Source organism: Rhinoderma darwinii, chromosome 3 (assembly GCF_050947455.1).
Source record: "Rhinoderma darwinii isolate aRhiDar2 chromosome 3, aRhiDar2.hap1, whole genome shotgun sequence".
Taxonomy (NCBI): domain Eukaryota; kingdom Metazoa; phylum Chordata; class Amphibia; order Anura; family Rhinodermatidae; genus Rhinoderma; species Rhinoderma darwinii.
Window position 1 is genome coordinate 366,633,018 of NC_134689.1, and position 27,238 is coordinate 366,660,255.

The 27,238-nt window shown below is 42.7% G+C and overlaps 1 protein-coding gene across 4 annotated transcripts in view; it reads right to left on the reverse strand.

The window, feature by feature from the left end:
- Positions 1 to 2,146: 2,146 nt before the first annotated feature.
- Positions 2,147 to 27,238, reverse strand: part of LOC142749966 (PH and SEC7 domain-containing protein 4-like) — a 63,332-nt gene continuing 38,240 nt past the window's right edge. For 3 of the 4 annotated variants that reach the window (XM_075858604.1, XM_075858606.1, XM_075858605.1), the window contains 13 exons: positions 25,817 to 26,195; positions 24,260 to 24,391; positions 20,773 to 20,853; positions 19,960 to 20,072; positions 19,791 to 19,849; positions 17,965 to 18,054; positions 17,107 to 17,150; positions 15,026 to 15,192; positions 12,584 to 12,654; positions 10,027 to 10,172; positions 8,699 to 8,843; positions 8,340 to 8,483; positions 2,147 to 3,447 (listed from right to left, as the gene is read on the reverse strand). In XM_075858604.1, coding sequence (XP_075714719.1) covers positions 3,196 to 3,447; positions 8,340 to 8,483; positions 8,699 to 8,843; positions 10,027 to 10,172; positions 12,584 to 12,654; positions 15,026 to 15,192; positions 17,107 to 17,150; positions 17,965 to 18,054; positions 19,791 to 19,849; positions 19,960 to 20,072; positions 20,773 to 20,853; positions 24,260 to 24,391; positions 25,817 to 26,195 — 1,823 coding nt within the window. In that variant the 3' untranslated portion in view covers positions 2,147 to 3,195. The remainder of the gene's footprint in view (positions 3,448 to 8,339; positions 8,484 to 8,698; positions 8,844 to 10,026; positions 10,173 to 12,583; positions 12,655 to 15,025; positions 15,193 to 17,106; positions 17,151 to 17,964; positions 18,055 to 19,790; positions 19,850 to 19,959; positions 20,073 to 20,772; positions 20,854 to 24,259; positions 24,392 to 25,816; positions 26,196 to 27,238) is intronic. The other variant, XM_075858607.1, reaches the window with a different exon arrangement.

Consider the following 27,238-nt stretch of genomic DNA (forward strand, 5'->3'; position numbering starts at 1 on the left):
GTTGGCCATTCATCCATAGTGACTCTCCGTTCTGGCTCCTAGTGAAGGTCACGAGCATGGAGCCCCTCTATTGCGTCCATATACCCTAATAGGACACATGGACAGGGGTAATCGTCATGACACAACCGCTTTAACTCTAAAGATCTTAAAAACATTCCCTTCTTGGATTTGACAAAACCCCATGTTCACCTGTATCTAGGAGCGCGGTAGATCAATATACAAACATTACAGAGAATAAGTCACAGAATCATTTAAATGGTTTTATTGGTTTTCCAGTGCAAAATGCAGATGGCATTGATACCCACTGCAGATATGAAAACCTTACGTTCAGTACCTGACAGGATTGCGGAGGACCGTGGTTTTAGATCAGGCTCAGAAAAAGGCTTAAATATACCAAACATGTCATTGGCAGTCCCCTAAAAACACAAGTAGAGGGACTAAAGTGACCTTATTGTGAACATAGCTATATAGGCAGGTAACATGGTTTTAAAGTGCACTGAGAGCATGGAAGCCAGGAGACAGCAACTCGTAACCAAACACGGCTAATTCATGGAAAACACCAAACACACGGTATGTGCAATGGTATAAACAGGTTATGCTGGAATACCATTTCAAAGAGGACCCGTCACCTCTCATGACTTAAATACTTGTCTTCCCTATTAAATAACAATTCTGGAGAAACTTTTCTTACAACTGACCATTGTGCTGTTCCTCTGTTATTCCTCCTGGAAATGAATGAATAAGCTGGAAACTGGGTGTTACCCTACCCATTGTCAACAGGGCATGCCCCTATAGAGTCTGACAAGGTCAGCTCGGATAGGACAGTGTCAGAGTACAATAATAACACCTAGTTGATAAAATTGATTCATACATTTCCAGGAGGAATAACAGAGGAAGACAAGTATTTACTAAAACAGACATAATCAGGAGAGCTGACAGGTCCTCTTTAAAGAGTATTTCCACCTGCAATAAAGAAAATATATAAATTAAATTCTGTTTTTTTTTCCTTTTTTTCAAAGGTGACAATCATTAATGGCAGCCATTACAGTGCCCGTGTGAATTGGCAGCCAACCAGCTTTCCTAGACTCCAGAGTATCTAGATTTCTTATTGAAAGATGGGTGACAACCAATATTGCCACCATTACGGCTTGCAACGATGGTCACCCAGCTAATACTTAAGGATTGGCTGAACAGAATTTATCTGAATACATTTTTAATAACTAGAGGAGATATTTTTTATTTTTATTTTAGGGGGAAATGCAGATAATCTAGCTTCAAGTAAATCCAAAGAGAATTCTCAGTGACAGCGTACAAAGAGAAGACACACTTCAGATCTCAAGAAGCCAGCAGATCGCTCAGATGTCTCTCCCCAACTGGAATGAAACTACAATACCTAACAAAATATCAATTATAACTAAAAACTAATTGTCATTGCATAGAAATAGTACCAAATAAACATTAACCAGCACGTGTACTATACATGTACTTAATAGGTTTGCATCAGAGGAGAACATGACCTGGCATTGACTTCTAATGGTTAATCCAGTCTTCAGTCCAGCAAGGGTACCATCTCTTCATGACTAACCCAAGTCACATTTGACTGGCATCGCCCACTCCCGCATATATCCGGTTGTCTTCACGTTACTACTTTGTCTCAGACAGTCTCAAAGTTTCGAGTTATCCAAATGTTCATCTCAAAGCTGAACGTGGGAAACAACCTGAATGAAAGGTTCTCGGCAAGACTTTAAAGAGGACCTGTGACTAGCTCATATAAGTCGAACTGGTTAACTCATCTGAATAGCGCTGTCTCCCTGATTCCAGCGGTGTTATTCTTTTTTTCCTGGACCCTTCCATTCCAGAGATATGGTCCACTGTGATGTTGGCTCCCTATTTGCTTCTTTGCTGTAGTTAGCCAATGGGGAGGAGCTAGCTACCCTGCCTCTAACGCTGACCAAATCAGCACAAGGCAGCATGAGAGTAGTTCACGCCCTGTTGGCTAACTACAACAAATTAGCATAGAGGGTGACAACACAACAGTGGGCGATATCTCTGGAACGAGGTGGTCCAGGAAAAAAAGAAAACCAGCGCTGGAATCAGGGAGACAGCGCTATTCAGATGAGTTAACCAGTTCAACTTATATGACCTAGTGACAGGTCCTCTTTAAAGCGTACCCCCCCCCCCCAAAAAAAAGAGAGTTTACCAGTAAATAGAAATCCCCAAAAATATCCTCTTCTGTCCACATGTTACATTGACTATTTAGCCATTTCTTAGTTATATCTGCATCTGAGAAAGCTGGGTGAAACCAATATGGCAAGAAGTTTTTCACAGAAGTTTGTCAGACTCCTTAAAGGAGATGTATCATCACAGACAACCCCTTTAAAGAGACTACCACCTTACTACGGAGAACACTTCAGGGGATACGTAGTATTACAAGCGGCCATTCAAAGGTATTACATTGGCGGACTACGTGCCCTGGAGTTGCTGTTGTGAGTAGCGCTTTGCTGTGGCTCATAGAGGAGGGTCCTGAGTGGGGGGGGGGGGAATAGGACATATGGAAAGAGGTTGTTAAGATGAGAAAACCGCCGTAATGGCAAGGATGCCTAGTCATGCAATGGTACATAATCTCTCGTATCACTACAGCACTAGGCATATTTACCGTTAAGGACGCAAGGAAAGTTGTGGAAGTTTTATTGGCAGTCATTAATTGTCACCAAGCTTTCTCAGGGACAGATATAAGGAACGACTCAACAGAGTTTTAGCAAATTGACAGAAAAGGACAACCTAATTCCTGGTGATTTTCCGATTTTAGAAGGAAATCCTCTTTAAGATATACTCTAATGCTTAAACCCTATTTATCAAAAAGTCTACAGCGGCTCTCGGGCTCAGTGGCGCAACAGTGCCAGCTAGTGGCAAAGACTATAAGTGCAGATTGACATAGGCTGATGAAAGGACTAGGTGTGTGTGTATAGGAGGACCTACAGATCTAACACCCCATCCCCTACACACAACTCTATCAATACTGGTTAAGAATCCCATGCACAATATTCTCTTGCAGTCCTTGGCTGATTTCCCTTCAGCATTGGATAAAAGGCAAATAGTGGTCCCTGTTATACTGCACATAGTAAGGTACCATGAAGTGTGCAGAAGATCCATTCAGGCTCCAGCATAAGTTATGTCCTGAGAAAGGTTCTCCAGTCACACTAAGTTTTTATTGCGTTTGGGGATAATTCTGCGATAAGTTCGACGCTCAGAGATGTTACGTTTAACCTTCACCGCCATGGGAGAATTCTCTGGGTTCAGTGAAGGGCTGGAGTAGGACCTTTTTAGGCCAGAGCTCTCCTGTCCTCCATCAGGTTCTGTAAGGCGGGACTCCAAGGCCTGGAGATCTTCACAGCCGCTCTCCATCCGTAAGGCTAAAAGCTTCACATACATCTCGTACCTTAATTTCTAGTGGAAGAAAAAAAACAAATAGTGAAAAATCCGTATAGATACGGACAAATATAATTTGAAGGGGAAATCACAAAATTTCTATGTAACACCCCATATGTTCAATACCGTAATCCCATGTGGATTTATCATTACAGGCCTCCCGTGAGACAAGCGTCTGTGCCCTCATCACACCCCTTCCTGACCCAGTGGTTCAGTAGTGTCATAGGGCCATTGATTGGACACTTACATAGTTACATAGTTAGTACGGCTGAAAAAAGACACATGTCCATCAAGTTCAACCAAGGGAAGGGAAAAGGGAAGGAAAAATTTCTACACATAGGAGCTAATATTTTTTTGTTCTAGGAAATTATCTAACCCTTTTTTAAAGCCATCTACTGTCCCTGCTGTGACCAGCTCCTGCGGTAGGCTATTCCATAAATTCACAGTTCTCACTGTAAAGAAGCCTTGTCGCCTCTGCAGCTTGAACCTTTCTTTTTCCAGACGGAGGGAGTGCCCCCTTGTTTTTTGAGCGGGTTTTACAAGGAACAGGATATCACCATATTTTTTGTATGTGCCATTAATATATTTATATAAGTTAATCATGTCCCCCCTTAGTCGTCTTTTTTCAATCCTAAATAGGTTTAATTCTTTCAATCTTTCCTCATAACTTAAATTCTCCATGCCCCTAATTAGCTTCGTTGCTCTTCTTTGTATTTTTTCCAACTCCAGGGCATCCTTTCTATGAACTGGAGCCCAGAACTGAACTGCATATTCTAGATGAGGCCTCACTAATGCTTTGTAAAGTGGTAATATTACATCCCTGTCCCGCGAGTCCATGCCACTTTTAATACACGACAATATCCTACTGGCCTTTGAAGCAGCTGATTGACACTGCATGCTGTTATTGAGTTTATGATTTACAAGTACACCCAGATCCTTCTCAACAAGTGACTCCCCCAGTGTAGCTCCCCCTAGGACATATGATGCATGCAGGTTGTTGGTACCCAGATGCATAACTTTACATTTATCTACATTAAACTTCATCTGCCAAGTGGACGCCCAAACACTTAGTTTGTTTAAATCTGCCTGCAATTCACAAACATCTTCCATAGTCTGAACTATATTGCATAGCTTGGTGTCATCTGCAAAAATAGAAATAGTGCTATTAATCCCTTCCTCTATATCATTAATAAATAAGTTGAATAATAGTGGTCCCAGCACTGATCCCTGGGGTACACCACTTATAACCGGTGATCATTCAGAGAAGGAATCATTGACCACAACCCTCTGGATACGGTCTTTGAGCCAATTCTCAATCCAATTACAAACTATATTTTCTAAACCTATAGTCCTTAATTTACCCATTAGGCGTCTATGGGGGACAGTGTCAAATGCCTTTGCAAAGTCCAAAAACACTAAATCCACAGCGGCCCCTCTGTCTAGACTTCTGCTCACCTCTTCATAAAAACAGATTAGGTTAGTTTGACAACTTCTGTCCTTAGTAAAACCGTGCTGGCTGTCACTTATAATACTATTTATTGTCACATAATCCTGTATATAGTCCCTCAATAGCCCCTCAAACATTTTCCCCACGATGGATGTTAAGCTTACTGGTCTATAATTACCCGGGGAAGACATAGAGCCCTTTTTGAAAATAGGCACCACATTTGCCCTGCGCCAGTCCCTTGGCACTATACCTGTCACTAGAGATTCTCTGAATATTATGAAAAGGGGGACAAAAATAACTGAACTAAGCTCTTTAAGAACTCTAGGGTGTAACCCATCTGGTCCCGGGGCCTTGTGCACATTTATTTTATTTAATTTAGCTTGGACCATCTCTACATTCATCCAATTCAGTATATCAACTGATATATTAACAGCACTGGCACCGGCTACATCAGCTGCTCTTTCTTCTGTTGTATATACAGAGCTAAAGAACCCATTTAGTAACTCTGCCTTCTCTTGATCCCCTGTGATCAACTCCCCATTACCATTATCTAGGGGTCCTACATGTTCAGACCTTGGCTTTTTTGCATTTATATGCTTGAAGAATTTTTTAGGATTTGTTTTACTATCCTTGGCCACCTGCCTTTCATTTTGTATTTTTGCTAATTTGATTACATTTTTACAGATTTTATTAAGCTCCTTATATTTTACAAAGGCTGCAGCTGTACCCTCAGATTTGTATTTTTTAAATGCCCTTTTTTTGTCGTGTATTGCCCCTTTCACAGAAGGTGTAAGCCATGTGGGGTTTAATTTGAGTCGTTTATACTTGTTACCTGTAGGAATAAATTTTGCACTATAATAACTCAAAGTAGATTTGAAAATCTCCCATTTATCATTTGTTCCATTATTTGACATTACCGTGTTTCCCCGAAAGTAAGACAGTGTCTTACTTTCTTTTTATCCACCAAAAGCCCCACTATGTCTTACTTTCGGGGTATGTCTTATATTGGAAAAAAATTGTCGAATTATTTTTTTTTTTTTTTTCACAAACTTTATTTAACTGTTTTACATTTTTTTTTTTAGTCCCACCAGGGGACTTCACTATGCGATGTGCCGATCGCATATATAATGCTTTGGTATACTTAGTATACCGAAGCATTATTGCCTGTCAGTGTAAAACTGACAGGCAACCTATTAGGTCATGCCTCCGGCATCGCCTAACAGGCAGATGCTGAAGGCAGACCTGGGGGTCTTTGTTAGACCCCCGGCTGTCATGGAAACCCGACGGCGACCCGCGATTTGTTTGCGGGGGCGCCGATCGGGTGACAGAGGGAGCTCCCCCCTCTGTCAAACACATTAAATGCCGCTGTCACTATTGACAGCGGCATTTAATGGGTTAAACTGCCGGAATCGGCGCGCGCTTCGATTCCGGCAGTTGCAGCAGGAGCCAGGCTGTGTATAACAGCCGTGCTCCTGCCGCTGATCGCGTGGGTACAGTCTCAGTACCCGCGCCATCACAGGACGGATATATCCGTCCTCCTGCGCGAACTAGCAGCTGCTGAGGACGGATATATCCGTCCTTCGGCGTTAAGGAGTTAATACTGTGTGCATTACCGTATTTTAAGCAGGAGGCGGCATTGACAAGTGCAGGGGACGGCGCGGTGACGTATGGAGAGGGGGGCGGCGCGGAAGTGGGCAGGAGGCGGCAATACCCCCGTGTTTCCCCGAAAGTAAGACATATGTCTTACTTTCGGGGTACGGCTTATATTAGCCGACCCCCCTGAAACCCCCGATACGTCTTACAATCGGGGGTGTCTTACTATCGGGGAAACACGGTAGTTCTTCCCAGTCTATATCCTGAATTGCAGCCCTCATCCTGGGGAAATTGGCTTTCTTAAAATTAAATGTTTTTGCCCTCCCAGCCTGCGTTTGTTTTTTACAGTATAGGTAAAATATAACTATATTATGATCACTGTTACCGAAGTTTTCACGAACATTGACATTCCCAACAAGCTCTGCATTATTAGAAATGACCAGATCCAACAGAGCTTCACCTCTAGTCGGGTCTTCCACAAACTGGCCCATAAAATTTTCCTGCAACAGGTTGAGGAAATGCCTCCCCTTTGCAGTTGAAGCCGAACCATGACATCAATTAATATCCCGGAAATTAAAATCTCCCATTATCACTACAGTACCCGCCTGTGCAGCCCGCTCCATCTGTTTATATAGCTGAACTTCCATCTCCTCAGTTATATTGGGGGGTCTATAGATTACACCAAAAGTATTTTTTTCAGTGTTTACCTCCCTTTCTAGTTCCACCCACAAGGTTTGAACCTCCTCACAGTCTTCACCTACTATTGTCTCTTTCACACTCGCCTTCATATCACTTCTCACATACAGACATACACCACCACCTTTCCTATTTGTCCTGTCTTTCCGAAACAGTGTAAAACCCTGTAGATTTACAGCCCAGTCATGTGAAGAGTCCAGCCATGTTTCAGCAACACCAACTATATCTATATTTTCTTCCAGTAACAAGGCCTCCAGCTCCCCCATTTTGCTTGCTAGACTTCTGGCATTTGTGAACATACACTTTAACTTGCCTGTCAGTTTTTCACTTTTATTATCAGAAATGTGATTTGACATTAATCGGGCCTTTTTATTTACACTGATGTTTTGTAACGAAAGGATCTCCTTATCCTGTTGTCTAGTCCTCTCCCCACATTCTGTTTCTCCCCACACCAATATAGTCTGACCCCTCTCTAACCTGACTACCCCTTTTTTTTCTACATTGACCTCCCTCCTCAGACCTAGTTTAAATACTCCGCCACCCCAGCTAGAATTCTCTCCCCCAGCACAGCGGACCCCCTTCCATTTAGGTGCAAATCATCTGCAGAATACAGTTTGTACCCCAATGAAAAGTCAGCCCAGTGCTCTAGGAACCCAAAGCCTTCTCCTCTACACCAAGACTTAAGCCATGCATTTAACTCCCTGAGCCACCGCTGTCTTTCCTGTGATGCGCATGGCACAGGCAGTATTCCTGAGAATACTACTTTGGAGGTCCTTCCCTTCAGCTTGTAGCCTAGTTCTTTAAAATTATTCTTAAGGCTCCTCCACCTACCATTTATTCTGTCGTTGGTACCGACATGGACCACAACAGCTGGATCATCACCAGCCCCTCCCAGCAATTTGTCCACCCGTTCCACCACATGCCGAACCCTGGCACCAGGGAGACAGCAAACCATTCGGTTGAGGTGGTCTTGAGCCATATTTTTGACAAGGTATGAAGAGCTTCTATATACAAGGTGTGAACGGCTTCTATATACAAGGTGTGATGGGCTTCTATATACAAGGTGTGAGGGGCTTCTATATACAAGGTGTTGGAGACCTTCTTCGATCTTCTTTGATGGAATATTTGACTACAAAGCTCACATGTAGAGAGATATCTAAAAATCCAACCCCACCTCAAAACGCAAGTAGTCCCCACGCAGGTGATAGTCCTCCCATTCTCGCGTTTTGCTCTTTGAGTCCGGAAGATTTCGCTGGTGCTCTGTCAGGTCATCCGTAAACCTGTCCATCAAGGATTCATGGGACTGAAGCTGCTCCTCCTGTGGAGGTTATAGAACATTTACACAATATATCATATACTGCTCTCCTATGTAACTGCGTGACGGAATATCCTACAGTCCGGCATCACACGAGTCACTGTGAATGCTGGACTATCAGGCATTTGCTGTAGGTAGACACTAGGCTTCTCCTTCTTACCAGGCTGGTAGGTTACAATACATGTGACAGGCTTTGGGAGGTTTGCATTGGCACCTACCAGGTCCAGTTTGCATGGAGTGGCGGGCAAGATGGGTCTGTTAAATCTTCTTTGAGAACCCACGGCAGCTGGAAATGGTGGTGAAGAAAACATGGCTGCCACCAAGTTAATACGAGTGATCCACGAGTTCATCTCTTCCAGTGTCCTAATGAGAGCACAATACATAAAAATCATATTATGGCCGTAGGTGATAAAATGTAGCTTTTATGTCCCTGCAGGTATGTATTTGATGTGCTACACTTTGTTCTACCCCATGTTGAACCTGAGCTCAGGGTCTTTTACAAATAAACCATGTACATTTTATGTTAAGGAAAACTTTGCATTTGTACAACGTATGTCACAGAGACACATTAGAAGTAGTCATCGTCCATCAGCGGAGTCCCCATCGATCACTAGGAAGTAGAGGCTGCAGTGCTCTGCCCCGGTGCACCCATTGGAGTAATACATGTATATGGCCCGTCTTCACTTCTATCAAATGAAGCAGAGAGAGGAGCGAGTTAAGGGACCAAATGCTCAGCGCAACGCTGCAGCTCCTTCGTTCCAGCCATCAGAGGGGATTTGCGCTGATCGGACCACTGCAGCTTCTCTGTGACATGTTAGAAGTTGTTGGAAATTCCAGGTACACTTTGATGCGCCTCAATCAGGCCTCCTATGGGAGGGCAGTTCAGGAAAGAGGGGAGATGCTGAGCTCGGGGTTTTATAGTTTGATTTGATTTAGTATGTTCAAGTAAAAGCTGTGTAAATGCAGCCAGGACTCCTTGTGAGCCCTGCCTCCCCCTCCCCCACACAGGGATTGACAGCTCCCTATACACACTTCTACAAGGAGATCTGTCAATCAACGTGCGTGGACAGGGAAAGCAGTGTCCCCTCTATGTGTCCTGGCCACATGTGCGCCACTTTGCTATGATTTAATGCAGTATTTTCATGTATAACCTATATATTTCCCGAGCTCAGGGAAGCGCAGGAGACCTGTCAGAGCTGCGTGTAGCTATTAGGCCACATAGATGTCTCCAGATAAACTACATACAGAGTCTAAAAAGGAACCAGCGTCATTCTGGAGAGTCAGCAATGTATAAGTGTGTTATCTCTACAAATATTTATTAAGGTCCTATATGGGACTCATCCGTTTACACTGTACAAGAACCTGTCGCTGATGGTGACGCTGCCTTGGGGGAAAATATCAAGATTATACGTGACCCTCCTGTGTGTCTGAAGGAGTCTGATATTTTTTGATTATTCTGGATGTTACAGTGTATATAGGGTAACATATAATACATGGTGAGGATATGGAGTGTGTATGGATATATAAGAGGGTAGACATTACTAACGGAGTCTGGAAGAGAAAAACACGCCAGTCAGCAGTCTGCAGCCGGAAAACGTGGGGTCTCTTGGTGTACTCGCTGGCTCTCTCAGCCAGAGAATGGTGCACGCTGATCACCTCTTCTGGGAACTGGAAGTCAGACCTGTATTCATCCTACCCCCAAGACAATAGAATCAGATAGTTAGCCACAAACACGACGTTTTATGCATTTTTTTACACAACGTTACACTTTGATGCGATAATGCATGAAGGTGCTTAGAAATGAAAACCGCTGGGTGGCATTTTTAATATGGGTTAGGTGTCTACTTTCATAAAATATATGGGAATGGGGATATAAAAGAATTTTTACATTTTATAAGTCAGATTGCATTTGTGTTTGTCAAAAGTGTAAAAATTGTTGCAGAAGCAAAAGGGTTAAAGTCAGCCATACACGACAGATTTTTTGTGACTTGTTCACGGTTGGTCTGTGAAGGTTGTCGCTCTGGATGACCAACGTTAAAAGTGTAACTAAACTTTTGACATGCCATAGTGACTTTTTCAGAAGTTTTGATCGGTGGGGGTCCGAGCACTGAGTAACCCACCGATCGCTAAAACAAAGCGGCAGATGCGCTCGGGTGAGCGATATGCCGCTTAGTTTCAAATTGGTTTATGGGCTCATATACTTTCTATTGAGCACGTACACCGATCCGAAAAAAGCCAATCAGAAACTAAGTGGCACAGCACTCAACCGAGCGTTTCTGCAGCTTTATTTCAGTGCTCGGACCCCCACTGATCAATACTTACGACATGTCAAAAGTTTTTTAAAAGTTTACTTACCTTTTAATGCGATAAATCACCGACAATAGTCAGACCAATCACTGCCTTGTATCGTTACCCGGTCAGGGCTTCTATTAATGGGATGCCCATTTGTCGTTTGAAATGAACATTTTTCTAAGTATTCCCCGACTGCACTCAACGTTCCCCCCAAAAAAAATCCACATCTACCTTTGGTTGGCATCTGTCATGTTCTTTAGGGTCATGAAAAGGTACCGAAAATTGGAAAAAAATTATCTAAATCAGCCTTTTCGGCTGTCTTAGATCTCAACTGTATGGCCAGCTTAAGGACTTGTTCACACAGTGCAGATTTGTGTAGTTTAATTTATCTTTGAAACCCAGGATAGGATGCCAAATAGAGGAAAGGTATAAAGAAAAAAATATATACTCACCACCATTAAAATACAGGTATTTTTTGTCTTTTTCTGACAGGTTGAGAAGAATTCTACTCAGGTTTCTTAAAGGGAATCGGTTAGCAATTTTGAGACTTCAAAACGGCTGACAGGGTTATATAGGGGAGGGAGAGGACATTTAAAACGTAACTCGCACGACTGAGAAACCGACGTCTGATTCCTCCGACACGGTAGTAGCAAGTGCCACTCTCTAAGTGACAGCCAACAAGGAGACTGCTAGAGCCGTCATTGCAGGGGGCGGGGCTTGCAGTGTTGCATATAAAGTCCCGCCTTAGTGGCACTTGCGATCGCCACACCAGGGGAATTCAAATATAATTTTCTTAGTCCCGTAACTCATATGACGTAGACAAAAGGTATGTTTACACTGCCCTCCTCCTGCCCCATGTAACCCTGTCAGCAGTTTTGGGACTTCAAAACTGCTGACAGATTCCCTTTAATTATAGAAGTTTCTGGAAAAGCTTGGTGGCAAGCAATATGGCTGCCTCCACAGCTCAATGGTGGGTTTTCAAACAGTTAAGTGTCTAAATAGTAAATGCAGTGGTGCAGTGATATGCAGGGAATGATGTGTCACTGCTGTATGGAGAGCTGTGGGTAAACCCCCATGAAAGCGGTCATAGCGGCCATAGTAAGTGCCACGCAGCTAAAATTATCTGCATATTGAATTTATTTTTTCTCTTCATATTTGGATGCATTGGAGTCCTGCCAATTTTCTTGTAAGTGGAAAATGCTCATTGTATATCAACGGGATTCAGCTTTACAACTCACGTTTTAGGAGTCTCCATGTAGTTACCCAGGATCGCTCACATGGAGGCCTTAAAGACTATGTGTCATTTTCGTACCCATTTTTTATTGCTCGAATGAATTTCAAATAAAATTATTTAGACTTATTTAAAAATATCCTACTGCTTTATGTATACAGCTCCTATGCAGACCTATGTGCCTCAAGATTGGAAACCGACTCTCAAGAAACCCCTGTTGTGGTCGGATCCTGCGGTCATGGGTTACCCATCTTTCCATCGGTCGCCTACACCTTGCTAGCCTACAAACAGCAGAGTGCTGCAGCCCCTTTGTTTTAGCTATTGTTGGGGGACAGAGCACACAGACTCCCATTGGACGTAAACATTAAATTAGAAGACAATGAGGGATTAGACAAATCTTGGTGCACACTTATTTTGTGCAAAAAAATGCACTTTTTTTTTTTTTTACTTTTATGCCGCGCCCGGCACTTTTTAAGTGCGCGTGGTTTTGCAAACTGGGTGGGAAGAGTGGGGCTAACCGCGGCCTGACAAATTTACCATGATTTGCACTAGAGACTGGCAGAAATGATAGATGTCATACCTTCAATAAGAAGAGCAGCATCCCCTTCAATACGGTGTGAAAGGATTTCCAGCCTCTTTTTCCCCATGGAGCTTTGACAATAAGAGAAAGTATATTACATGGTGTACAAGAAACTCTATATAAGGAGATACTAACATTTTTGGACAATGCATGAATATTGGTAAACATACATACGGCCATGAGAGCGGACGTCATGTAAAACACGACTGGCACTGAAAGATTTGCTACTTGAGATGTGAGTTATATGTAAGAGAAGTGCCCATAGGACAGGCCACAGAAAAGAAGAGAAAGTAACGCTACATGAGCGATATGCCATATCAAGAAATGTAGGACGGAGAAAAACAAATCCCATAATCTACGGAGCAGTTAGGCCAAGTTTTTTGGCGCGTTTTTTTACGTGGAAACAGCGCCAAAAACGACTCCCATTGATTTCAATGGGAGGTGGAGGCGTTTTTTCCCCAGAAAAGAACCTATCTTGAGGAGTTTTCTGACTCAAAAACCCCATTGAAATCAATGGGAGACAGAAAAAAACGCCAAACGGCCGCAGCGTTTTTCGGCAAAAACGTTAAAGAGGTAAAAAAAAAACGCCTCAGATAGCGTGGCAAAAACACGCGTAATAAAACACGTAAAAAAACGCGTGGGATGCAGAACCACTTAAAAGAAAACGGAGCTGATTTTTCCAGGCGCAATTTTCTGCCTGCAAAAAACTCTGTGTGAACAAGGCCTTATATTCCTGTAGTCCGGCGGCTGGCAGGATATTTTTTTAAATTGCCTGAACTTGCAAGGAAATTTTTTTCTTTGCTCATTGAAGCCCCCTGCTGAGCGATGTGCACATTGCAGGCCGATCCAACTAAGCATATTTTCTCAACCTGCACTAGAATACTGCCCCCTTTAGACAATAATATGGAACTGAATGGTTGGAGAAATTTAAAATCAATGCTGGTTGAACACCTCTTGCACACGACTGAGTTTGGGCCGTGAAAAACGGTCCGTGTGTTGGACGGATTTCCCGGCCCGACCGTAGTACAGGTGAACGGGACTCCTGCCATCATAGACATTTATGATGATGGAAGTCTCTGCCTCCCCATGGAACTGCTGTTTCGTGCTGAACAAAATGATACAGTAAGGAACAGCATTTCTGTGGGGAGTCAGAGACTCCCAGCATCATAAATATCTATGATGGCAGAAGTCCTGTTCACCTGTACCGTGCTCGGCTGGGAAATCTGGCCGACACACTCACCGTTTTTCACGGCCCGAACTCGGTCATGTGCAAGAGCTGTAAGGGACAGAGGAGCAATGTGCTCGATAGAGGCCATGGTTATTTCATTCTAGCCTCCCACAGTGGCTAAATGACACGTCAGCAGATAATGATGACCACACACTTAAAGGCTATATAAACCTTCAAAAGCGATTTTTCTTTTTTTAATAAAAAGGTCAATCGGTGTGTTTTGTGCAACTTTAGAATTAGTTTTTATTAAAAATAATTTTTACTTTTTGAGATACAGCTGCTTTGTATTTTGTATACAGAGCAGATGTATCGTGCGCTAAGACCTGAATCCGTTAGGTCAGCGGGACTGATTGGTTCAGTGTCAGCGGGTCCTGCAGGTCTCTGACACACAGGATGCGCCCGTAATCGATACATCTAAGTTCATAACTTGGATGTGAATGACTAACAGGTAGATCCCGCGTGACACTGATTTTGTCAGTCCCGCGGACCTGACGTGTACAGGATTCAGCATAAGATACAGCTGCTCTGTAAAGCAGCTGTATCTGAAAAAGTATAAATAATTTTTAATAATAACTAATGATCAAGTTGCACAAAACGTTTTTGTTTTTTTTATAAAAAAATTTACTTTCAAAGGTTTACATAGCCTTTAATATCTGACAAGAAAGCTGTGGTAAAAAAAGTCAGGAAAGACTGTGCCAATGCTTTTTTAGATATATCCTGATATACTGGTATTTTACTATGGTAGAATGGTGTCTAATAATGCAGTTATACAGATAAGGGCCTGTTCACATCACCGTTCGCTTTCCGTTCCGGGGTTTGGAGGTTTCCGTCGGGTGAGCCCTGCAGCGGAAAGTGAAAGTGAAACCACAGCTTCCGTTTCAGTCACCATTGATATCAATGGTCACGGAAACATCGCTAATGGTGTCCGTTCGTCACCATTCCGGCAGGTTTCCGTCTTAATGACGGAATCAATAGCGGAGTCGACTGCGCTATTGATTCCGTCGGAAAAACGTAAACCTGCCGGAATGGTGACGAACGGACACCATTAGCGATGTTTCCGTCCCCATTGATATCAATGGTGACTGAAACGGAAGCTGTGCTGTCACTTTCACTTTCCGTTGCGGGGCTCACCCGACGGAAACCTCCAAACCCCGGAACGGAAAGCGAACGGTGATGTGAACAGGCCCCAAGCATGGAAACAGGTGCGGACTCACTTTTCTTTCCATCAATATGAGCGTGTACTTTACGGCAGAGCATTCCTTGTTTGTATACCGGAGCGTCAGGGTCAGGAGCCGCTATGTCCACAAATGGATTGCTTTTTTTCCGAATAGACAGAAGACTCTCGGGCCTTGACAGCAGAGTGTTCACCGGTTTATCTTCACTAAAATGAAAATAACAAAATAAACAAAAAAGGCGTTAGAGACATGAGGTAAGGAAGGTACAAAGGGGAACAGAAAAGGGAGACACTGGCTTAGGAGGAGAATGAGGTTGTTAGTTTTCTCTTATGCTGGAACAGATAATCGGATAATGGTCGAAGGTCAACAATGCTGATTCCCCCATTAAAGTTTTTTTCCCATCTGAGACATTTATAGCATAATGATTTGATATGTCATAAATGTGGATTAGCAACAAGACCCTCTCCAATCCCAAGAAATGGTTTATCTGGTCCTTCTTCCCCAACGGAGATGTAGCCGCGCTTATGTAATACTCCCTAAAGGTAGATGAAATTTACAGACTCAGCTGAGCTTCACAGCGTACACGCGGCCTCCGACACGATAGGACAAGGGCCCGGACATCGACCCTTACTGACCAGACATTTATGATATTATCCTACTGATATTTTATAAATGTTTCAGATGGGGAAAAACCGCTTTACAAGGAGTTGTTCCATCAGGACATCCCCTGTCCATACACCCTATTAGGTCAGCTCGGGAACCCTTCTTTGAGCCAGAGTGGGGAGCCGCTATCAAATGTTATCCATCTGAATGGAGGTTAACAGTCGTCTGAGTCTTACTACAGCAAAGTCTGTTGTTTGCTGGGGGTCTCAGGAGGGGATTCAACTGATTGATAAGATAAGAAAGACTTTGTTGATCCCAAGAGGGAAATTAATAATAGTCAAACAGTTTGCCACATAGAAAAACACCAACAATACATATATAGAACATTTATAACAAAGTTAATACCTAAAATGACATTGATTAAGAAGTAACAATAATACTATAAAATATTAAAAAAATAGCACTTAATACATAACATTTTTTAGGCCATCACTCTATTAAATAAGGATATAGCAGTAGGTAAAAATGACCTCATGTACCTCTCTTTAGTGCAGTTTAATTGTAGATAACGTTTACTAAATTTAGCTGTGGCATATTGGAAGGGGTCGTCTGTGTTGACTATTCCTTTAATACCCATATTTGGGGAGTATGCATACATACATACATACATACATACATACATACATACATACATACATACATTAAGTGTGCATACATACATACATACATACATACATTAAGTGTGCATACATACATACATAGATACATACATACATACATACATTAAGTGTACATACATACATACATACATACATAGATACATACATACATACATTAAGTGTGCATACATACATACATACATACATACATACATTAAGTGTGCATACATACATACATAGATACATACATACATACATACATTAAGTGTACATACATACATACATACATACATAGATACATACATACATACATACATACATACATACATTAAGTGTGCATACATACATACATACATAGATACATACATACATACATAGATACATACATACATACATACATAGATACATACATACATACATAAAGTGTACATACATACATACATACATTAAGTGTACATACATACATACATACATTAAGTGTACATACATACATACATACATACATACATACATTAAGTGTACATACATACATACATACATACATACATACATACATACATTAAGTGTGCATACATACCTTAAATGCATGTTATTTCTATGAAGCAGTGGAAGATAACAATTTACCCTGTTAAATCCACAATGCTCCCAATAAAATAAAAATGGGGAGTTTCTGACAGGCCAATTGTGACACAAACCTCCTGAATTGATTCAGGTCTAATGTCTATGGCCTTTCCGAATCAACAAATCTGGAGGCAGAGCTTTTGCCATGTGTCCTTCATGTAGCCCATGTGCCAACGGGCTAGAAAATATATATCGTCAGGAGGCTATGGTTTAGTTTTATTTTTTTAGTCTACTTACATGGCCCAGTCCAACTTCTCCATACGGATTGAGTTGTACAAACCCTACAAAAAGCACAAGGGAATTATACAATTTAATTGATAGCTCAAAAGTAAGTTTTTTTTTAATGATTCTTATTAGTTTTAAGCCTTTTTTTTTTGCCATTATTGTGAGTACTTTAATGTATTGAAATAATGCTGTTTTTACACATACTATACCTTGACAGGAGGCTAATATCTAATATATTAGTATATGGTTTATCGGAACTGACCTTGGAAGAGTTAAAAACGGTGAGAACACAAGTTTAGCTACAAGTGTGGGGTGGATGTTTTATGTGACATGCTGTACTGCTCTGCCTATTTTATTTGACACCTTTCCTCTGTTATTCCTCCTAGAAATTTTTGAATTGACAAATGGGTGTAACCTTTCCCCTTGTCAAAGGGGCGTGTCCCAACACGTTCTGAGACTGTGACCACTGATTGGACATTATCAGACTATGTTGAGACACACCCCCAACTAGTAACACCCAATTGTCAACTTATTCATACATTTCTAAAAGATATAACAGAGGAACGCAGAGTTCTAGGAAAAGATACTCCAGAATGGTTATTTTATGGGGAGTAACACAGACATGTCAGAGATCCTCTTTAAGCCAAATTACATAAAATAACCGGCAGTTGTATTAAAATTTCAGGTTTGTGGTGGTATAATTCATCCCCGCTTTTGGCAAACTAACAATTATATGCAGTAGTGTCTAAAGATGCGCCAAATTTATTATCCAACACGAGCCACTGCAATGAATTTGGCGCATCTAGTCTAATTCTAAGCTTTACAGACAACAGTACATACAGGTACTTGAGAGGATAAATGGTTCTTTACCTTAAGAAGCTCCCGAGGAAAATTGGTCCCATCATTCATACCATCAAGGTTATTAATAAATTCTTGTAATGTCATGCTCTTACCAATATTCTACGGAAAGAAAGTTAAAATAACACATGGTTGGGGTGGAGCTAAACATCGTGTCTGGTTTATAGTTACGTCTCCCTAGCTAGTGTGGTAAGGCATACATACATGGTGGCCATGTGGTCAACATGGAGGCTCATTTAGGAAATGTGGAATATATTTTCTTCTGGTCAGAGTTGAGATAAAAAGCAGTTTGCTGCTGCAGTGAAGTCTACAGCTGTGATGAGGTGATCTAGACTACACAGCGAGCGCGCCCAGTCGGACGACGCAGCGAGCGCGCCCAGTCGGACGACGCAGCCAGCGCGCACAGTCCGACGACGCAGCCAGCGCGCACAGTCCGACGACGCAGCCAGCGCGCACAGTCCGACGACGCAGCCAGCGCATACAATCAGACTGCTGTGCAGAGATCAACTGGGTTTTCCTCTCAACTTTAACCAGGAGAAGATGCTGAAGCAGGCAAACCAAAATAGTGTTTATTGTAACGTCTGCACAGGCCAACTCTTATATCGGCTGTACAGAATTAGGGAAAGACACGGCTGCTTTCTTCTAGAAACAGCACCATAATTATCTACTATATATTCATTAAAGTGAATAGGACTAAGCTGAAATACCATACTCAACCTGTGGACATATGTGGCGCTGCTTTTTGAACGAAGTAGCAATATTTTTCTAATCCTGGACAATCCTTTTAAGTATCAGTTCTAACTTAGGCTGGGTTCACATGACCATGTTACGGCCGCAAGTCCCGGACCGAACACACTGAAGGGATCCGGGCTCCTAGCATCATAGTTATGTACAACGCTAGGAGTCCCTGCCTCGCTGCGGGACAACTGTAATCATGTTTTCAGTACGGGACAGTAGTTCCACGGAGAGGCAGGGACTCCTAGCGTCGTACATAACTATGATGCTAGGAGCTCGGCTCCCTGCAGTGCGTTCGGTCCGGGACTTGCGGCCGAAATACGTACCGTCCATTACGGACCGAACATGATCGTGTGAGCCCAGCCTTACAGATCAGTCGGTGTCCAACATCCGGGATCCCTACCAATTACTAGAACAAAGCAGCTGCAGCACCAGTAATGCGTTGTCCTGCACTAGGCTCATTACACAGACAACTGAACCACAGCAGAAGCAAGCCAAAGAAGAACCACCCAGGAATGAGCGGAGATGTATTGAACACAGTTCGGGCTGTACGGTGACCCCAAGTCTCAGTAAAATTCCACAATTACACCACTTTTTGTTCTTTTTACGTAGCCTGTGACTTTTTCCCCATAGGGAAACATTGAGGTAGTTTTGTGATCATCCTGCCATTTTACAGCAGCTCTTGGGCAATACTGTGTAGCCTTAAAGGGTACCTACAATGTTGCTCTTGACTTTTTCTTGCCAGAAGTATAAATCTGACAGCGGGAGATGCAGCAGATAAGGCTTCATCTTCCAACTACGTCACCTACCATCAGATTAACGCTTGGTGGGAGATACAGACAGGAGCAACATTGGAGCTATCCTTTAATGTCGTGAGGCATTTTCTGGGCACTCTCTGAAGCGCAGAAACACTTTTTAATTTGCCACTCTGTTCTCGCCCTAAGGTATTAACGAAGGTACATAAACCTGTAAAGATAAAGTTGCACAGCTATGTTAGGATTATTTCTGAATTGGCTGTATCTCAAGATCCTGTCTGCTATTTCCAACTACACAGATCTACTAACTGGATCATACCAATAGGTTATCTTCATGCAAAATAATACCTGTCCGTGTAGATCTGAATTAAGCAGCATGAGGGCACAGGTCATAGTATGAACAGCATCTGAAATGGAATTACAATCCTATGATGAGCTTTACTGTTGTAGGATATGAATAACACAGATAGGATCACATCATGAATGAGCGGCACAAGAATATCAAGATCCTTCTCACCTGCGGATCGGAAATCCTTAGGGTTGCAGTTGTGGAAGCGTTTGGAGAAATGGAAGATGACCCGCTCTCGTTCCTGCGTTTCCCCAGTCAGTACCAGCTCTTGCAGCAGAGACCTGAAAACATTACACATGATTTATCAGTGGAAAATTCAAGGACAGGTATAACCCTGATGTCTATGGGAAGAAAGCAGGCAGGAGTATTAAGAAAAATGCAACCATATAAAAAAAAACAACTGATGCAGGCCCAACGTGCAGTCCTTTGCACTCTTTGGTAACACAACCACATTTTGTTTGAAACAATTTTTATAGAGGATACCCAAAGTAATGTCGTTTTTAGATGCCAGAATAGGCAAATGATTAGTCTTAAAGGTGTTGTCCATTCATAAGAAATTGATGGCCTATCCTCAAGATAGACCATCAATATCTGATTGGTGGGGGTCTGACTTCTGACACCCCCGCCAATCCGCTGTTTTAAAGGGGCCGCCGCACTTGTACGAGCGCTGCTTTCCCTTGCCTTCTCCTATTCACCTCAATGGGAGAAGGCTGTAATACTGTAAACTGCCACTACAAGTGTGTCGACGTTTCACAGTATGAAGAGGTAAAAAATAAAGGGGAAGGAGCCCTCGTACGAGCACCGCGGTCCCTTCAAACAGCTGATCAGCGGTATTGATGGCCCCTACCGATCAGATATTGATGGCCTCTCCTGAGGATAGGCCATCAATTTCTTATGAATGGACAACCTCTCTAACAGTAAAACAAAGAGCTAAATATCAGAATATTCAAATGGTAGAAAAATACTAAAAAGGTGGCTCACCTGAGAGCCACATCCAGGCTTTTCCCTGTGAAGTCGAAAAGTGCAAGGTATTCCTCAGCCACCAGGGCACTGAAATCATTACTAAACAGAACAAAACACAACTTCTTTATTGTATATGTCACTGCTATATAATATCTTACTCATTTCTTCTTTACACCCATTGCACACAAGCAGCACTTTATAAAATTTATAAAATTATCTTATTGGAAAAAGTGGCATCTTCATCACCTTCCAGCAGCTGCTAGTTCCCCTTTCACTAACTGCAGGCTCTCTGTAAATATTCAGAACCCGGCCCCCAACTAATCTGTGTCTAACAATAAACAGAGGGGAGGAAGGGGATGCAGCTGCAGTTCTCTCTCGGTGTCTGTGAGACTGCATGCAGTGTGGAGATATTTGATAAGCTCTTTGGTGACCACAACACTAGCATCGCTCCAGGAAGTGATCGCCCACTCACAGGCCTGGAGAGAGAAAACGTACAGGCATTTAAAGAGATGGGGAAAAGCGTAAAAAACAAAAACGTTAAACAAACAATTTTTGGTTGCACTACATTAAATATACGAGTGATTGTGATTTTTATTGTTTGTTACGATAGGTACGCCTTAGTGTTCATACAATTGATGATTATTAATAATGATACATCTGGAAAAACAATGGTTACCAATTACGTTACTGAAAAGATTGGCTCTGACCAATGAAAATTTCACAACAGATATAGGACTTTGACATATTCTGTATGATTTTCCTCTCATTACAGATATTTAGCAATTTATTAAGGCCCATGTATGCAACAGATTTAGTCCCAAGCAGGGAAGCCCCATTTATTAGCCAGAGTGGAAATTTGCTGAAAAGAGTGGCTCTCGCTCAAGCGGAAAGTTCACTGGGTGCCGTGCAATGCCTACTTTCACCTGCAGTGTTGACTTGCCGGCAGCTTCCCCCAAGGATAACAGCTCACCTTACGGCAGGGTTCTCAAGCACGCGGCCCGCATGCGGCCCCTGAGGCTGTCATCTGCGGCCCGTGGGACTCTGTGGAATTCCCTGACATCGCTGTCCATATATAGACAGTGTTGTCAGGGTCTTCCCCAGAGCGGAGTTCCTGGCAGAGCGCTAGTACAGGCTCGCTCTGGGACTCTGTGGAATTCTCTGACATTGCTGTCCATATATGGACAGTGTTGTCAGGGTCTTCCCCAGAGCGGAGTCCCGGGCAGAGCGCTATATAGGCTCTGCTCCGGGACTCTGTGGAATCCCCTGACATCGCTGTCCATATATGGACAGTGTTGTCAGGGTCTTCCCCAGAGCGGAGTCCCAGGCAGAGCGCTAGTATAGGCTCTGGTACGGGACTCTGTGGAATTCCCTGACATCGCTGTCCAGATACGGACAGCGATGTCTGGGGCTTCCCCAGAGCTGGAGTCCGGGCAGAGTGCTACTATAGGCTCTGCTCCGGGACTTTCAGGAAGCCTCTGACATCGCTGTCCATACATCGACAGTGATGTCAGGGGCTTCCCCAGAGTAGGAGTCCCAGTGATGTCAGGAGCACAGCTGGAATCCTAGGAAGAGCCTACTAGGGCTCTGCCCGGGACTCCAGCTCTGGGGTTGCCCCTGACATTCATGTCCATATATGGACAGTGATGTCAGGAGCAGAGCTGGAATCCCAGGCAGAGTGCTAGAAGTGGCTCTGCTCCGGGACACCAGCTGCGGGCAAGCCCCTGATATCACTGTCCATATATGGACACTGATGTCTGTGGCTTCCCTAGAGTTCCGGCGCAGAACATATACTAGTGATCTGCTCCAGGACACCGGCTCTGGGTTTGCCCCTGATATCACATTCCGGTCCAGGAGGATCCCCTGACGTCACGGTGTATGGACAGTGACGTCAGGGGCTCCAACAGCAGAGGAATCCCCGGCCAAAGCATCAGCAACACTCTGGCTGGGGATTCCACTCCTAGAGGGAGCCCCAATGGGGCTATCTACTTGGGGCGTGTGTGGCATTATCTGCAGAGGGCACTGTGGCAGCATCTGCAGAGGGCACTGTGGCAGCATCTACAGAGGGCACTGTGGCAGCATCTACAGAAGGCACTGTGGCAGCATATCTACAGAGTGCACTGTGGCAGCATATCTACAGAGGGCACTGTGGCAGCATCTACAGAGGGCACTGTGGCAGCATCTACAGAGGCAACTGTGGCATTATCTACAGAGGACTCTGTGGCACTATCTAAAAAGGGGCTGCCAAATCTTGACATGTGTCTGCCAAACGCTGCCAACTGAGCCGCCGGACTGCATTTAGTGACACTTAAACTGGAAAACTGAATTGTTGAAATAAGAACGTGGAGAATTCTCTCAAATTTTAAACCTAGCGGTATTATTATAGTAATGAAGTATTATTATAGTAATATAGTGTTATAGTAGTTCAAATAACTGATTAACAATAATTTTGTATTGTATCAAATTTGAAAGTAATGCGGCCCGTCAACTTCCCATTTTTTCTATATGTGGCCCACTTACCCGGCCGAGTTTGAGACCCTTGCCTTAGGGAGAACTTTCACACTGTCCAAATTATAAGAATTCCAAATAGTAAGCGCAATACTGTTTTTCAAGTCAGTGAGACGATTCATTTAAATGGGCGCTAAATTTTCTAACAACTTATTATTATCTAATAGTATACCTGATATAGATTACCTTTGTAATTTACTTACTGTTAAAATGTAATTGTTTTATCCGTGCAAATTCTGCGTAATGTTACTGCCACTAGGTGTCTCCCTTCCGGTAATCTGCTGTCAAGCAAAATCTGCCCATAGTTAGACCAGAGGAGACGTACAGCAGGAACCAGGGTGGTCTCTTTACAGCCTGCCCATAGAAGTATATGGAGACGGAGGGGGATAGAGAAAAGCAGGGAGAGACAGAGAAGCTGGCCATAGAAGTCTGGGGAGTGGTGAGGAGGAGGGAGCAGAGAGAGAGACACACACACAGACAGCCTGCCCACACAAGTCTATGGAGAGGCGAGGGGGAGATGGCGAAGAAACAGGCTGCAGGTAAGATTTCTATGTCACCCCAATGCTGGATTCACAGCTACAGTAATTATTACTGCTGAATAATCTCTTCCATGCTGCTGCTGCAGCTTCTATATATGTGATAGACAGAGATAGGAGAGCAGGATTCTTCTCTTCTATGTATGCAGTGTATAGAAGACAGGATAGCCGTTAGGCTCCTCTGACTAGCTTAGAGAAAACGGAGGATGGAAATAGAGCCTGCAGAGATGAAAACTTGCTAAATAATGCTGAATAAGAGACACATAATGGCCAGAAATAGTGTTATTCCTCATGTACAGACATATAACCGCTTATTATGAAAAGTGACCTGAAAGGTTGGGTACGCTTTAACATAGTCTTGAGTCTATGAACAGTTTTACATCTAAGTAGTTAAAATGTTTAATTCTTCACTTATAAAATAATGAAGTAACACGGCTGTTCATTAAGTTCTTGGACAAACCTACTTTTTCTGTAGGTAGGGAGCAACCTGATATCTTTCAAAACCATCCCGCTGGAATAATTTCAATGCCAAACATCGGGCTGCCTCCACATCCTGAGTCCTGGCTATGGCTTCCACATAGGTCACATCCTCAGAGCTGCATAGAAAAATTGAGTGAGCAGTGTTAAAATATATATATATCAAAATTTCCTAATGTTTGACTTTTCACATGTTACTAGAAGTAAATCACGAAGTTGACCAGACAGGAGTTGTAGGTCTGACATGTCCGATCAGTACCAGTAGTTTGGATTGCTTAGGAAACATTTTGAGGTGAATAGCTAAATATATATATTTTTTTGGTTTGTCTTTATTAGGTTTTGAGTGGTTTATACCAAAAAAAATATCATGCAGAACAACATTTTTAGGGGCGCAAGACAAACGGCATAGTCATTCCATACAACTAGAAACAGAATCAATATCAGGCGGCTGCAAGTATCGTAAGCAATGGGAGGTGTGTCCATATTAGACCCGCTGAGTGTTTAACATTGTCCCAGAGATGCAATGAGTGTTAAATTATAGAATTGAAAATTGGGGCTCTGGATGCAGGAGGGGTCCAGAGCAGGGACTGTAGGATAGCAGTCAGGAGCTTCTACTTTAAGCCATATGGGGACTTCTGAGAAGGCATGATATTTGATTAAAGGGCTAGCTAAGCCATGTAGAAATATTTAGTAATGTCAGGGACACCCAGGCCTCCCTTGAGTTTAGAGCGGTACAGGACTGTATGGGAAAACTTAGAATTTTTCCCATTATGAACAAGTCTCAAGACCATCTGTTGGACCGTCCGGAGAATAAAGCCAGGAATTGGGACAGGGAGTACCTGGAACAAATAGAGCAGTTTAGGCAATAGGGTAATTTTGATTGCGTGTAAGTGGCCAAAGCATAAAATGAGATTTCTGCTCCATTGCCCCTTAGGTGGGAAAGAAGCGGAGGGTAGTTAGCGGTGTAGAGGGAATTCCAAGAGGAAGTTATATGGCCCACTAAATAAGTGATAGAGGAAGTGGACGAGGTGAATGCGAAGGACAGTTTACATGTGTTTACTAGCGAGGTTGTGAGGGCGAGATGAAAGGTTTTGGGATTTATTCTGATTGACGGTTGAGTCTGAGATGTCTGCAGAACTAGACAGGTCCTTCAAGAGGTAGTGAATGTCATCAGCAAACATTAGGCATTTGTGATGGACTTAGGCCAATTCAACCCCCCCTCTAACATTAGAATTACCTCTGATTCGGATTGCCAGCGGTTCTAGGGCTTGTATAAACAAAAGGTGGGATAGAGGGCAGTCCTGGCGGGCTCCCCGGGCAGTAAGGAGTGAGCTAGCTTCAGAACCACCGTATTTAATAAAAGCAGAAGGAGAACTATATAAAGTCTTAAGATCTTTAGAAAACCCAGAAAGGAAACCCCTCCAGTCTGAAACCAAACAAGTAACTCCAGGACAGGTAGTCAAATGCTTTAGATTTACATAGTACATTATCAATCATTGGTAGTTTACGTGTTAGTTGTGTCACTCTACTGCCACTTAACTTACCCAGAAGTCTCCAGATCTGTGGACACATCAAACTGATCTATTATGATCTCCGGAGAACGAGGTTGAGGCTTAACATCCATTTCCTTAGTTTTGTCCTGTGATGGCAATCTACTGTCCACATGTTCCTTGCATTGACAACCCTGGCACAACAGATGTGAGTCTTCTTCCGCGTGGTTCTCTATAAACATGTCTCTATCATGTATGAGTACTGGTTCTTCACGAGTCTCTTTTAAGGTTTGTCGAGTGAACGTGTTGTTTATAACAGTTTGAGAAGGTAGATTCTTCTGCTCAGATTTTTCATCTATTAACAATTTTGTCCAGAAACCAGAACCGGAAAATAGTAAACCCTCATCTTCAACAGCAGTCTCCTGGCTGGGAGCTATGATAAGGAAAAGGAAGGTTACCCATTTATGACATGGATATATTATACAGCAGTATTACCTTTATGATGGATAGAAATAAATGGAGAATTGAGATAAGGATCGTGGACGTGTATAACACTAATATTATTCAACAATCCATCCACAACTTGTTTCGTATGATAGACATGACTCACATGGATGCCACTACTTGATAAAACACTCTCTAGTTCCTATTCCTTTAGTTGTATAAGAAAAAGTTGGTATTTTGCAATATGTTTTCTTGATTGGATGATCATAGGACTGATGCTTAATAAAAGTAAGTTTGGGGGTGTCCAACCTGGGATCTACACTATTGCCTACTGCTGGAAAAAGTTGGCTCTTTACGTCCCCCCTATTTACTAGTCCTTCTCAATGAATTAGAATATCAAAAAGTTAATTTATTTCAGTAATTAAATTCAAAAAGTGCAACTCATATTATATAGATTGATTACACACAGAGTGATCTATTTCCATTATTTATTTTCTTTTAATTTTGATGATTATGGTAACAGTTAATGAAAACCCAAAATTTAGTGTCTCAGAAAATTAGAATATTGGGTAAAAGTTGAAGATTGAAGATGCATGGTATAATCAGCTAATCAACACCTGCAAAGGTTTCCTAAGCCTTTATACGGTCCCACGGTCTGGTTCAGGAGGCTACACAATCACGGGGAAGACTGCGGACTTGACAGTTGTCCAGAAGACAGTCATTGACACCCTCCACAAGGAGTGTAAGCCACAATAGGACATTGCTAAAGAAGTTAGCTGTTCACAGAGTGCTGTATCCAAGCTAGGGCTGGGCGAATTTAGCAAAAAATAAAATCTAGATTTTTTTCAACACTTTTCGCAATTTCCGATTTGAATCTTGATTTTCTTAATTTTTCAATTTTTTTTTACGCTAGTGCTGAGCGGGCACTCTGGGGCGAGATTACATTATAGCATCTGAAGTGTGAGCAGGACCCTGTGCAGTACCGGCCCCACCATGCGGGTTTAGTAAATGACATTAAGGCCGGATTCACAC